This window comes from Panthera tigris, chromosome C2 (genome assembly GCF_018350195.1).
Source record: "Panthera tigris isolate Pti1 chromosome C2, P.tigris_Pti1_mat1.1, whole genome shotgun sequence".
In the NCBI taxonomy this organism is placed as follows: domain Eukaryota; kingdom Metazoa; phylum Chordata; class Mammalia; order Carnivora; family Felidae; genus Panthera; species Panthera tigris.
The window spans coordinates 134,233,619-134,247,873 of NC_056668.1; the positions used below are offsets into that span (position 1 = coordinate 134,233,619).

The window sequence follows — 14,255 nt, forward strand, 5'->3', positions numbered from 1 at the left end:
CATTCCCCTACCAACCTCAGAAAAATTAAGTCACTGTTTTTGGTGTTTTAACCACAGAGATAACTATCTTTTTAAAGAGATTACTATGGTATAAAGAGAGAATTCTGCCTTCTTTCCAGCAACAAATCCTAGAGATATCCATGGAATTAGTCAATGTGGGAACCAAAGGCAGGACAAATGGTCAACCCTTCAGAGTAACGGCGTGACATCATAACCCAAGAGAAGAAAAACCGTACAGATGGATAGTGACTTCACACATCCCTCAGCTAAACTCTCTTGTCACTTTTCACCATGTAAAATACTTTCCTTAGTGCTTTAAGACCTTGTCATTCTTCACCATATAAAATACATTCTTATTTCATTTCCTTATTTCTTAAAGCAGATTCCTTAATGCTTTAAGAAATAACAATTTGCTCAGTTTTTAAAACACTTCTTAGCAAATCTGTATTTCATTTGCGTTTATGTCAATGTTGTCTTTGTGGGCTTTCAATTAAATTGACAAACATTTTACTGATCATTTATGAAGAGACCTATTTTTTGCCCAGTACTGAGAAATACTAGCAGTTACTGCTATTTACAGAAAGAAAGAATGCTGACAGAAACAGGATAACTAGAAGTTTGACTTTTGATTCATTCACTCATTTAATTTTTTAAATAATAACTTCCCAACTGATATAAATGTCATGAAATTTACCAGCCACTAATTAACATTTTTAAGTTGTAAAAATATAAAATTAGTTAAATTCATACTAACCTGAGAAATTACCCTCTGCAAGTACCCTTTAAAAAAGACAAATGATACACACACACACACACACACCAAAAAAAACCCAAAAAACAAACAAACAAAAAAAAACAGATAAAGAAAATGAAAACAAACACTGAGTTAAAGGCTTTGTCAGGCCTCCTAACTTTCAATCCAGTTAAGGCAAGCCAAAAATAAGTCACTGCTGGGATTCTCCTAGGTATGGAAACTCTGCCAGCAAGTAATTAATACTAGATTATTTTTATACCAGAATCTTATTCTTATAATCACGTAATAAACAAAATAACTTAAATATGAAAGGAAAGTATGAGTCAGTCCAAAAAAAAACCTGACAAAAGAAAAGAACCCTGGTAAAACAACGAAGTTGAAAGGACGTAATGTCCTCATTTCTAATCAAAGTTACATGTTCTTTTGTCTTTTTTTAGTGTGCCTGGGCCAAAAATAAACACCATATATACCATAGTAATTTCCAAAAAAAGAAATTTTTAAAAAACCCTCTCATTTACAATTTAATAGAATTGGTTTAGGACTTTTCGTCTTAGGCCTTCTCATATCATACATCACTCTTTCTCCAGGTCCCTCTAAACATCCTCTGTGCTGATAATATCCTCACAGGTATTTGCCCAGGAGGACAAAGGTGTGAACACAGGGGTATGTGCAGGTCTCAGTGAAAAGACAGCAAACTAAGGCTTTCGGGCCAAACCTCCCAGGGGGCCTGTTTTATAGGCAGTTTTACTGAAACACCACCACACCCGCATCCATTCACCTATTGTCCCTGGCTGTGACCATGCTACCCACACCCTGACAGGGCCCTGATGGCCCTCAAAGCCTGAAATATTTGCTTTCTGGACAATTACAGAAAGGTTTGCTGATCTCTGATCTAAAGAATGAAGTTTGAAGGAATACTAACAATAATGTAAAGAGGGAAGAGGACAAAGCTAAGAAACATTTTATGTTAATAAGCCACACACACACACACACACACACACACACACACACACCATATATTTTTCCCCCAAATGGCTGTTCAAATTAAATGGCAGAAATTGCTATGGAGTCTCACAATATGTTTTGTTTTGTTTTTTTCCAGAAAGTTGTAGAGGAACTTAAACAGGGCATGTTTATATACTCATGCTTGATATGGGGATAACAGGGGGAAGATAGTAGGCTAGAAGCCTGGAGTCTTACCAATGGCCTTGACCAAGTCATGAAACTTTTCTCAACCTACTACTACTAACAGTCTATGACCTCGTTAGGTAAAAACATAGGTAATGCCAGTTTGAAATATATTCAATATTGAATTTATTCTTTCAAAGCCCCTGAGTCAAGATCAATCTGTACGTAGCTCTTGGTAGAGGAGGTTTATGATAGGGAAAGGAGTGATAAGACTTAGGCATCATCAAGAACAGACAATATGATCACACAACAAGAAGGATTGAAAAGAGTAAGCGTAGAGTAAAAAAATAAGAGCATAGAGCAAAAGAATAAGCATTAGCAAAAATTGGGACCAAAGAAAGAAGAGAGAAAAAGAGAGAGAACCATTCCAAAAAGAACAAAACTGACCTGAGTTCTGTTAAAAGCCACACGTGCAAATACTGCCTGGGAGATTCCTGCTCGTTTCAGTTCATCACGTACCCACTGGTAGATTTCGGAAGACACCTCTGTGTTGGTTGAAACCTGTTGCTCCAAAGGCTTATTCATAGATCTACTGACAGGGGGAGGGTGGTTCAAGTATTGTTGGTTTAAGGACTGCTGGGCTAAAAGTCTATTCACTGCATACTGCTGGTTCAGCAGCTGAGCCATCACCAGCTGCTGGTTGACCAATTGAGGACTGATGGGCGTTGACACAAGCCCAGGGTGCAGGTTCGGTAGAGGGGTCCGGACAGAGGGCTGGTTGCCATGGGAGAGCTGCGCGGGGGACGGAGGCTGCTCAGCTGTGTTCCCTGGGACAGGCTGCTGGCCAAAGTTGACGTGATTGGCACCTTGCTGGGATAGTTCAGAAAGACTATCCATTTCGACTAAAGTAGACAAAAGTAAAGCCATGTTAAGCCAACAGTAATGGGTATTGACAAGCATTTCTGATCATTTCTTAAATAGAGACAGTAGGCACAGGGCACGCTGAAAATCCAATTGAACTAAAGAAAATGTTAAGATGGAACCCAATGGCTATGGATTCACTTTCCTCTTCTGCACAATTCCACAAACGTTGAAAGGGGGACAATACGATACTTCAGATCTAATTTTATAATGTGGTTTAGACTTAAGGCATAAAATCAATTATTTTCAAATTCCAGGTGACTAGTTTTGGGGTCAAGCTATTTTTCACTCTCACTTATTACCCCCAAGAAGGCTTATACAGAATTTTTTTTTCTAAAACAGCTTCTAGAAGAACACCATGTGCTTAAGAGCAACTAGAAAGAGTTGGGCTAAGAAAATATATGCACTAAAGAAAAAAGAAATATCCAGGTATTTTCTCATGATAGATATTGACTGTTATTACTCGAAGCAAAAGTTTTGAAAGGAAAAAGAGGACAAAAATGTTATCTGCATTCAATTTTTACCTAGCCATGGATTGTAAAGAAGTAATCAATATAATAAAGTGAGCATAGTAAGTAATAATAACTGAGTGCATACTGAACACTGTGTTGAGTATCCTATATGGTTTGTTTCATTTAATCCTAACTATCACCGGTGGCAAGTATATCCACCGGAGAATGAAGCGACTGGTTTACTGTACTGCAAGTCAGTATACCCAGTTTTGCTAAGAGCCAAATGTTTCTTGAAGAAGCTATGGCTACCAGCAATCTTTCAAGAAGGGTCAGAGAATCATCCTGGTGCAACAGTGATACTGTCACGATTTTGCAATTTATTACCACCTATCAGGATGAATGCTTCTCCCTTGGCTAGGTCCCTAATGCGGACTGGCCGAGAGTCAGCTGTCAGTGTGTCCAATGCTTTGCTGTAGCAAGGAAGAGACCGGTTTGATGCTCTTGACTGGAAAGGCTGAGCACGGCTGTTATATGTAAATAGGTGAGTCTTTTCCAAATAGCACACCATACCTCCCATGTATAGACTCTGGCTTGATTTCCATCATCATTTCTCTTTTTATTAAATATTCAGGCCTTATATTTAGAGGAACTTATCATATTGCTATAATCACTGATATATGCAAAATATAACTAAGAATTGGGAAAGAAACCTTCCATTTCTACCAGTGATATCAGCCCAAGTGGGCCATTCACAGGGAATAGTAATTCAAGCAATTATTCCAAAAATGATGCATTGTCTTCATTACAGCTCTAAGCTATAAAAGGCAAAGAATCTGTTTTGGTAGATGGATGGCTTTGCTTCAAATATTAAAAGCTAAAACACACTCAAAATTCAGGTTCGCTTGTTTCTTAAAATCTTTAGGAAAAGTCATTATTGTTGTTGTTATTAAACGAACACGATGGAAGGAAAGAGACACAGGTTTAAAACAGGACGTAATGCTATGCATATTAAACATCCTGTTCCTATATTATTTTAAAATGCATTATTTGGAAGGTACAAGTATGTGAAAGAAAACATTAATAGAAATTAAAACATGAACCTTAATCACAGTGTTTGCTTTGGCAACATTAGCAAACTCAAAAGGGAGAAAACATCAGCGTCTAAATGCTCAGGTACAGCACACAACTTGTATGGGTCGTCTCACACTGCCGACAATTTCTAATGCATTTCCTGCTCAACACATATTGACCTGGAGTTGCACGCTAAGATGGGCTGCTACACTGGAATTAAAAGTTGAGAAATGGTACAATGATGCGTCTGCTATCAGGGTGGTAAAGCTCACCGAAGTGCCCATCTAGAAGGGCTGGGGATCAGAGCTACAAAATTCACTTGATCTCAACTGTGGAAACTACAAATACAATTTAATTTCCTTAAAAATTGGGTGTAAAAATAGGCGCTTTCTCCCCCTCTCAAACAAAAACAAAACACATAAAAGCATGATTTATCTCTGAGCGAAATCACAGCTAATATTAGTTATTCAAGGCCTGGTTAGGTCTTCACTGAGATGTTAAGAAATGACAGCTTCCCTCCTCCCGCCTCGATTTCCTGCATGTCTGACAACCAAGTCAGTTTGGCTGATTTAAACACAAACATTTATTGAATTTAATTATCTCATTATACTCATACCCACTCCCCACCCTCAAAGAAACATTCTAAATTGATCTCTAATTGGGCAATCACAAGACCTGGCTTTAGATGTGACTTTGATAAACCCCCAAATGACACATAATGGTATGTAGTCACCACTGCAACAGTTTTTTGCTTACCCATCATATCTTTTGTCTTCTTGAAATGTTTGTACCACCTTCCAAATTCTTGACATTTTGCTGCTGAGACATTTGCATAGTAAGTGCTGTTCACAATGGAAGAAATCATACTCTGCATGAAGAGGGGGGAAAACATTTGTAATACATATCGGCACAAGATGGAACACAAAAATCATTTTAATTGTGTAAATGGCATTTTTTTAAATCAACTGAGTACCAATACGTTTTTGTTTCACGCTTTGGCCTAAAGCCTCAACTTCTTAAAATTCATTAAGTAGCGCATCGAACGCTTATTTAAGTAGAAAGCAACAGCCCCCTGAGACCAGTATAAAGCTATCAAACCAACGGACTTTGCTCTGGTACTCGTGGAACCTCCATCAATGCCATCTATTCTTAGGCTGACAAACTTTCACTCATCTCAATAAATCCCAATACGTGAAGATGACTTTATGACTGCAATTCGTAAGTAAACACTACTTTGAGGTTAAGTGACTACACATCGTTGCTGCTCAAAGTGTGGCCCAGGGACCAGCAATATTAGCATCACCTGGAAGTCTATTAGAAATGCATAATCTTGGGTCCTACCCCAGACACAGCCAATCATCACTTGCAGTTTACCAAGATCCCCCAGGAATTTGAGTGTGCATAAAGTTTGGGAAATTCTACTTGTACTTTCTACTATTATTTGGGTTTTAGCTGGAGGTGCATTAACTACGCTAACGTTCTTCAGAGGTGAACTGACCACATTGAGGGAAAAAAATACACTATTCACAGGGCCCCTCTATTTAGAGAAAGAAACATTCTACAATCTCATCGCTAGCTTCATCTACAGTAAAGCTGGATTTTGAATTCCAAACTAACCGTAAGATTTTAAAAGATACACATTTCATGCCTACTAAATTTCTCAAGGATACCACAAAAAAGAAAATGACCTATTTTGTCACTTGTCTTCACTCTGCTTTTCACAAAAACCCTGAAGACGGAATCAATGGTCTAACATGATAAAAATAAAGAGAGGAATGACCATGATTTTGAAGTTTTTGGTGTTTTTTTTTTTAACTCATCTCCAAGAAACAAACGTGTTTTCTTCCCAGCAAATTTCGGTTATGGTAATTTCAGCACCTTAATTTGTTGTTCTTTTTAACCCTAATGCCCTTATTACCTAGTAGCAGCTCAATTAATTTCCAGCTGCATTTTAGGAATAATTAGACTTGTACCACCAATCCTTCCTCCACTCCTATGTGTAGAAACATGAGAACTTACATTTCAGACTTCAGTTGGTCTATGGTGAAAGAGTTTACAGAAGGCAGCATTGTTTGGGAGGCAGGCAACAACCAGAAAAGCCAGTTTGGGGACAAAAGTATTTTTATATCATTATCTTCTTTAAGCTACTTCTAATTTAAAGTTTTTTTGGTGACTCTTGATTCTCCTGACATCCATACAGTGTTAATTTTGTAACATGCACAAGTTCCTGCAATATCTAACTCTTGGGGCTCTTTAAAGAACCTCCAATGAAAAATAAGCCAGAGTTGTATTATTTGTGTAAAACACGGCTATCTTTCGTAAGAGGCACCGTGATAGCTTTTTTTTTTTTTTTTTTTTTTTTTGGACACTTTCTACTTTATAGTCATTTTTACATTTTATTTCTCTAAAAAGACATTCTTAATGTGCTCGTGATTGTCTGCCATTAATCCAGTAGCTTGCAATTTTACTAAGAGCCTCCCTCAGTCCAGAGTACAAAAAGATACTTAGCAAGGTTGCCAAAACCAGAGCCAGAAGATTACCTGATCCAGTTAACAATCCGTCAGCTTCAATCACACTTACTCTATTGTAATAATGGATCAATAAAGTCAGACACTAATAAAACTATTCAGATCGCTGATGGATAATGGTGATTCTGCAAATGGATGACAGTTGATGCTCTTCAACTTTGGTCCAATTTTTAAAAAATTACTACTCTTGTTCCTAGACATTCTGGCAGTTTCTTAAATGTCAATGTAATAGTACATACAAGTTGTAGACGTAGTTTATGCCTTAGTTTTCAGAAACGTATGGGAATATCTCAATTTCGCTGAGGTTTCTGACGCTCAGTCTATTTCAGTTTGCCGACAGTTCTATACATGAAATTTGTTCTTTGCCGCACACCTACTATGTGTCTAGCTGGTACTACAGACACAAAGGCAGATAAGACACAGCCTCTGCCTAGAAGTTTACCATCTGTTAGGAAGACAGATACATAAACAGATTACTTCAATTTAATGTGATTTAGCAGACCAACAGTGGAAAGTATATGGGGGGACAAAAGGAAGAATACACGGTACGTGGTAAGACAACCCATCTGAAATATTTTTATAAAATTAGAGCCCATATGTAATAGTGCTATGTAGTTCATTATTATCCATATGTGGAAAATAATATCCATATGTGCATGATCATCAAAGCTTCTTCCTGCCCTTGTTTAACCCCATTCGATAGGCTCTGTCCTTAAGTGACTTTCTGGATGTTTTCTACTCTGTCAAGTGATGTGTGCTTAAAAAACTCTGATTAATGTAAATATTAGCCTAAGCAAGATGTAAATGAAAAGGCTAATCCACAGGTTATGACACATGTCAAAGCCACTTTTTAAATTCTTTCTGTGCTTTCAGGGGCTGGGGAATATTCCATAATTCAGGTAACTTGAGGTGACCTCTATTTTTATTAGAACAATATGTAGTAATCTGTACAACTAAATTGCTCAAGTACCACTGCGTCAGGACTTTTTTTTTCCATGTGGTAAAATCCCTATTGGGAGACTTAGCTGTGGCATCAGACTAGACCATGAATTTTGAGGGCAAGAAAGAGATTTCAGAATCTTGTGGGTCACATGGCATTTGAAAGATCATATTTAGGGGCACCTGGGTGGCTGTCAGTTGGGCTTCTGACCTCAGCTCAGGTCATGATCTCACAGTTTGTGAATTTGAACCCTGCATCGGGCTCTGTGCTGACAGCTCAGAGCCTGGAACCTGCTTCAGATTCTGTGTCTCCCTCTCTCTCTCTGCCCCTTCCCTGCTCGCGTTCTGTCTCTCTCTCTCTCAAAAGTAAGTAAACATTAAAAAAAAAGAAAGAAAGATTATATTCAGTACTGGTTCTTAAATTTAGAAAATCATAAAGAAACACCAATTATTTGGAGAACACATATAACAAAGCCAAGGTTGGTACTATCTGCCTAGGGGATGGGGATATGCAGGGGGTAGGCAGATCAAGATCCACATTTTGAAAGAAAGAGGCTTGGGATTCTTATGTTGATAAAAAAAAAAAAAAAGCCTTTGGTTTAAAAAGATTATACTAAGTTGTACTTTACGCAGCTCTGGGGCTCTATATTATTGTCCAGCCCCAAATGTCTGGCATATACTAAATACACACTAAATATTCATTTGATGAAAGAGAATAGCTAAATCTGCATTCAAGTCCAAAATGTGTCGCACAGAGGCAGTGTGACCTTGGTCACATTAACTGACCACTCATTCTATCATAATCCCCCTTACTAGATGGGAATCACAGCAACACTCACTTCACAGGCTTGTTCTGAGAATCCATTCATTCAGGCATTTTTTTCCCATTCATTCAGCATGTTATCTACTGAACTCCTACTAGGTGCCAAGCACTAGGCAAGTTCCTAGAAAAATAATGACCCGAAGAGACATACTATCCACACTTACACAGACAATAAATAAGATAAATATGGTTCTCTTAGCACAGAGCCGGGAACAGACCAAGTATGGACTTCAAGATACGTTAATTACTATGACAACCCTCTGCCTCCTCCTCACTGGCTTTTATTATATGATCACATTTCAGATCAGTCCAAAGACTATGCTTTAAATAACAGAAGAGCATCAGATAAAATTTTCAAATGTTGTTATTTTATGTCAAATTTTCTTCCGAAGAACAGAGTAGACTAATTAAATTTATTAACTCGGGTCACGGGATAACAAGAGAACACACCCCGGGAAAAAAAGTATTTCTACCATTTGTTTCAATATTCCAATCTGGCAGTATCTTTGTGAAGCTGGCCTGTACCCAGTAGCAGGTATCAGGAAGACATCTACTGCTTCTCTGACTTGGATTTTCGAGCTGTGCCCTCTCTCCTCTCTATCTAACAGCAGCTCATTCTTCAGGATAGTTCAGGCACCCTTGCTTCTGCAAAGCCTTTCCTGACTTGGTATAGATCCAGCACATGGCACCTTCCCAGCACTCTTCCTGCTGCTGTCAGTCTTGGGGTTGCATGTCTGAAAGGCCTGGACTCACCACAGGGCTGGGCATATATTAGCTGATCAATCAAAGGATCAAAGATCACTGAATTAGCCGTTACTGGAGGCTACCAGAAACAAATTTTTTTTTTTTTTGCTCCTAAGGGTCAAAGGTAATGGCAGCTTGTCCCATGAATCTTTTCAGATGCATCATTTTTAGCTGTCATGATAGGACTCATAGTTTAAAGAAACTTTGTTCATTAATTTGCAAGAGATCCCTTCCCAGGTTTTTCAAAATACATCCACACAGATGTCTCGGAAGTCGCAGTGCTTGGTGGTTATGTTATTCCAGTTCTCTCTCTCGGTGTCTATTTATACAAGCTCTCCAAAGCACTTTGAAAAAGGCACAAGTTGTATCGCAAGTTTTCCTACTCAGCGGCCGGTCTGTGTAGACCACCGATGGTCAGGGAATAAAACAATCAAGAGGACCAAACTCAGGCAGCTCAAATCTCAAGTTCAAATGCTACACAGTACACCAGCCAAGGACTAGGCCACAGCTTCCAGTGTTGGGAAACGCAATTTGAAAGTTGGCAGAAATTGGCTGTGGGTCTCATAACCCCAGTGTGACACAATATTCTCATCCTAGGAGCCAAGTTGTAAGCTTTTCTAAGATCCATAAAGCACATGTCTGCTCCCTATGAAGAGCTTCGGTTCTTTCTGAGAGTCTGCTGAAGTTCCGATCTGAAAGAATGCCATCTTCACAGAAACCCCAGTACTCTAGAATGATACCATCTGCCACAGGCTGAGCTTCCTTTTCAGCCAAATACATTATTTATAACCTTTCTAATTGTGAAAAGGTAAGGGTGGAATTTTTCTAAAGCCTGACTTAGATATAGTTAGAACATTCTAAACCTTTGCTCTCAAATACTGCAGGTCTCCAAATTTGAAAAACAAAAACAACAACAAAAAAATCCCATAAGGAATTGCTTGAGGTCAAATCATTTTTCAACATATTATATATTCTTTCAACCCCCCCGCTAGAATATAACATACGCTGTAGGTATATATTTAGAACACATTTAGAAACTGAAAGAAGATGTTTTTATTTTTCTACTTGGTCATCCTGGTAGCCAATAAAGAGGTTTAGGGAGAGGTGAGGCCTTCTGGAAAAAAAAAAAAAAAAAAAAAAAAAAAAAAAAAAAAAGGTTTATCAACTGGGGAAAGGCAGTGATCTGATTACCCTTAAAATTGCTTTGTTGTGCCTTTAACAACAACAAAAAAACCCACCCCAAAACAATGCTAATCAGGTTATTCAATCATTTAAACCAAAACTGTTCATGCTTTTCTGCCAAATCAACCAACCACAGCAAAATCTGTTATCTCTGATTGCTCAGCTTCCAGTCAAAAAACAGTTAACCCCCACTATACCAAAAGTTTTCCAAAATACCCTCCAAGCTCCGAATACTCGTGAAGAATAAAGAGAAAGCCACGTCATCTTTAAAGGATAATTGAAGTGCTGTACCATATTTGCATATTACGATATACTCTAATAAACTAAACAGCCTGTCCCGGAAGCCAGAAGCTCCCTAGCATTTCATCTGATCTCCATACTGACTTTTTGTGCACTATTTTTTTTTTTTTTTTTTTTTTTTTTAAACAGGACTGTGATATCATGATCAAAACTTACTAAAGACTTGCTGATGGTTTTACTGCGGTGGGAGGAGGTAGCAGGAGCATCTACAAAATGGTGGTTCACCCATGTTTAAAGCTTTCAGGCTCCATCAGCAGAGAGGGCAAAGGCTACAACATCTTATTTACACAATTATCTAAATACGATTAAACAGCTGATGGACAAATATTAAACTGGAAAATGTATAGTCATTTCAGCTTAATGTAATCCTCTTTCTGTAAACACCCAGGATGATTTTTTTCAACCAGAACAGTCCTGACATCTCATAAGCCTAAGGGTGAATAGCAAGAGATTGTTTTTGATAGTTATAAATATTCAAAAGACATGCAGACCATCTGCTTTCATAATACAGGTAAAGCAAGACTGAAATGGTGACTGCTGTATAAAAATGATTCTTTTAACAAAGTCTTCCTCTCCTCGAAAACTATAAAGACAGATGTCAAAAACTGTTTACACAGAGCAATCAGGAGCGTGCAAAATGTAATATTCCTTTTACACACAGTGCTTGCTAAAGAGATTTTTTTTTCTTTTTCTTCCCATCTGTGTGTTGCAACACATTTCTACAAGTTAAAAACATTTTTTTCAAACAGAGATCTCATGAATACCCAAAAACATGCTATCTGGTTTCTGAATGCTAATTAATTTCAACTAAGGAATCTGAATATCTTTTTCTGTAGGAAGGAATGTATGTTTTGAATTGGAATACTCTAGAGACAGCAAGGGAAATAATCTCACCCCGGTTTAGTTCTATAAGGCGATTTTCATGGTTCTACCTTGTCTGTAATATATATCTGCTATGTCCATGTTTTAAATGAAAGCACATTACTGCTAATGTCTTTGGCATAAAGTCTAAAATAATTGTTTTCTGAAATAAATGCCCGCGCATGTGAAATGTATATATAGAAACCTTTAACTTCTCAGTCGATGCAGAGTGATGCATAAAACCCTATAGTTAATTTTCAGGACTGGAACACTAATCTTGACAGTAACCTTTTTATGTATTGTATTAATGGCACAGAGGCATTAAGCACCTTTTTATAATTTTCAATAAAATGAGCATTTACTGAACAATCTGTCAAACTGCTGGCTCCCTATTCTTTTACATTTTTATTTTTTGAGAAGTGTAACTTCATACACTCTGACGCCCCTCCTCTTTCTCTGTGTCCTGTCTGCCTGTGGCCTGAATTTCACAGCAGTTTTTCATATGCATGTGAAAAACCCAAAGGTCAAACTTTAATTTTGGATCAAATGGAATCAACTCCATGTTCAAACACAATTTTAATGGAGATTCTCAGCAAATGGAATTTTCTTTTAATCCCAAAGGATATCAAATACTACAAACAAGCTCTAAAAGGCATCATATGAGATGGTGACATGGAACGAATTTGTTGAAAATTAACAGGTAGTCCCCCATCTGGTATTTGGGGGTGGGAAGGAAGGGAAATGGGCTTGAATTTATGAGAAGCAAATGGCAGGATTTCTAAGTGTAATACTCTGTTTGTGCATGTTAGCTTATGTTCCCCAAATCTTTCCCTCTGGATCCTCTATTGCTTTCTAAGCCATTCTCTTGGGAGATACAACTGGGGCATATTCGGAATCTCAATTTGTTGAGAGGAGACTAATCACTTATAAATTTTACTTAAACTCCAGTTGTCATAGTTATGGCTCTTGCCATCGTGATCAATTCCAGTGCCTGAAAACAGCATTTTCACAGAAAGTAACCCTTGTGTCATGCTAAAAATGGAATCTCAGTACCAACTTCCAATACAAAAGGAAGCACAAAGAGAACACATCTAAATCTTTTTGAATTTTCTGGCGTTTCCTAAAGATGAAAACGTGACCATTCCAAAGCACAGAAATCTTATTTAATTATTTAAATACCCAATTCATAATTTTTAAAGAAAATGTTGGCTCACAGTTCACATGGTTTTTCCACATAAAGTAATTTTACCTAAGGCCCGGATAATACCTTCGACCAGATTCTCTACTCTGTTGTTTTGTAGAAGTACCTATTCTAGAAATGTTTACCATCCTGAAACCTTCTTATTCAAACTAATTGAATATATTAGTAAAGAGCTTAAATTAGAAAATATTTGTTAAAGGTGTACTATGACTAAGGGTACGTAATATTTCAAATTAATTGCACAGCGGCTTACTTCGTTCATCTGCAACATGAAGGGGATTGAATTAGATAATCTCCAGGGTCCCTTCTAATGGCTTTCAGAGTCTATGAAATCTACATGTATTCCCAAACAGAGGTCCTGTAGGGTCTTCTTCAATGACTTAAGAAGATTTACCTGTAATACACATCAGCCATTCACAGGCATTCACTGCAAATGTCCCAACTACAGTGTTATTTTTAGGAAGGTTAAAGTCCCCTGGTTTCTTATTTATAATGTGATTATTAAAAATACACCCATCATTATAAATTAAACATTATCCTACTCCAAAAAGAATTTTCACGAGCTTTTCATTAGATTAATCTAAATCCAACGACTTATTTTACAGCAAAAATTGTTTCCTAAGATTCTAAATTTTAAGCAGTCTGCACCAACTTGGCAATTTGAGGAATGCTTGCTTTTCTTTCTCTGATGGTCCTTGCATAGTTAAATCTCTCATCCGCTATGGAGATTACAATTTCTAGTATCTGTACTTAGACACAGCACAAGAAAAAGTAACAAATTTGTGTTTAATGCCAGGGGTCCTAAATAAAGCATTCTGAAAAACTTTAAGCCACGGAGTAAAAGGACTGAAGTAGTTAGAATCCATTTTTTCAAAAGTAAACACCGTTGACCCTTGAACAACATAGGTTTGAACTGCATGGGTCCACTTATATGCAGACTTTTTTACAGTACAGTAATGCATTTTCTCTTCTTCATGATTTTCTTAACATTTTCTTTCCTCTAGCTTATTTTATTGTAAGAATACAGTAAATAATACGTGTAACATACAAATATGTGTTAATCAACTTATATGTTATCTGTAGGGCTTCTGGTCAACAGTAGGCTGTTAGTAGTTAAGTTTTTAAGAAGTCAAAAGTTATATGTGGATTTTTGACTATGCAGGGGGTCAGTGTCCCCAACCCTGTGTTGTTCAAAGGTCAACTGTACTAGAATTAGGCTCTGTAACTCTTTACAGATTTTATGTTCCTTCTCTGCATTCTTTCTTCATATGAACACTATTAAGATTTTTAAGCCAGACTGCCTACAACTTGGGGAGAAAAGACAGCCCAGAATTTAGCTTTTTATGGAATG

General features: G+C 37.4%; 1 protein-coding gene across 8 annotated transcripts in view; it reads right to left on the bottom strand.

The window, feature by feature from the left end:
• The window catches only part of SATB1 (SATB homeobox 1), a 100,012-nt gene that overhangs the window by 45,952 nt on the left and 39,805 nt on the right, over positions 1 to 14,255 (bottom strand). For all 8 annotated transcript variants that reach the window (XM_042956687.1, XM_042956688.1, XM_042956691.1 and 5 more), the window contains 2 exons: positions 5,083 to 5,194; positions 2,330 to 2,784 (listed from right to left, as the gene is read on the bottom strand). In XM_042956687.1, the coding sequence (XP_042812621.1) occupies positions 2,330 to 2,784; positions 5,083 to 5,194 (567 nt within the window). The remainder of the gene's footprint in view (positions 1 to 2,329; positions 2,785 to 5,082; positions 5,195 to 14,255) is intronic.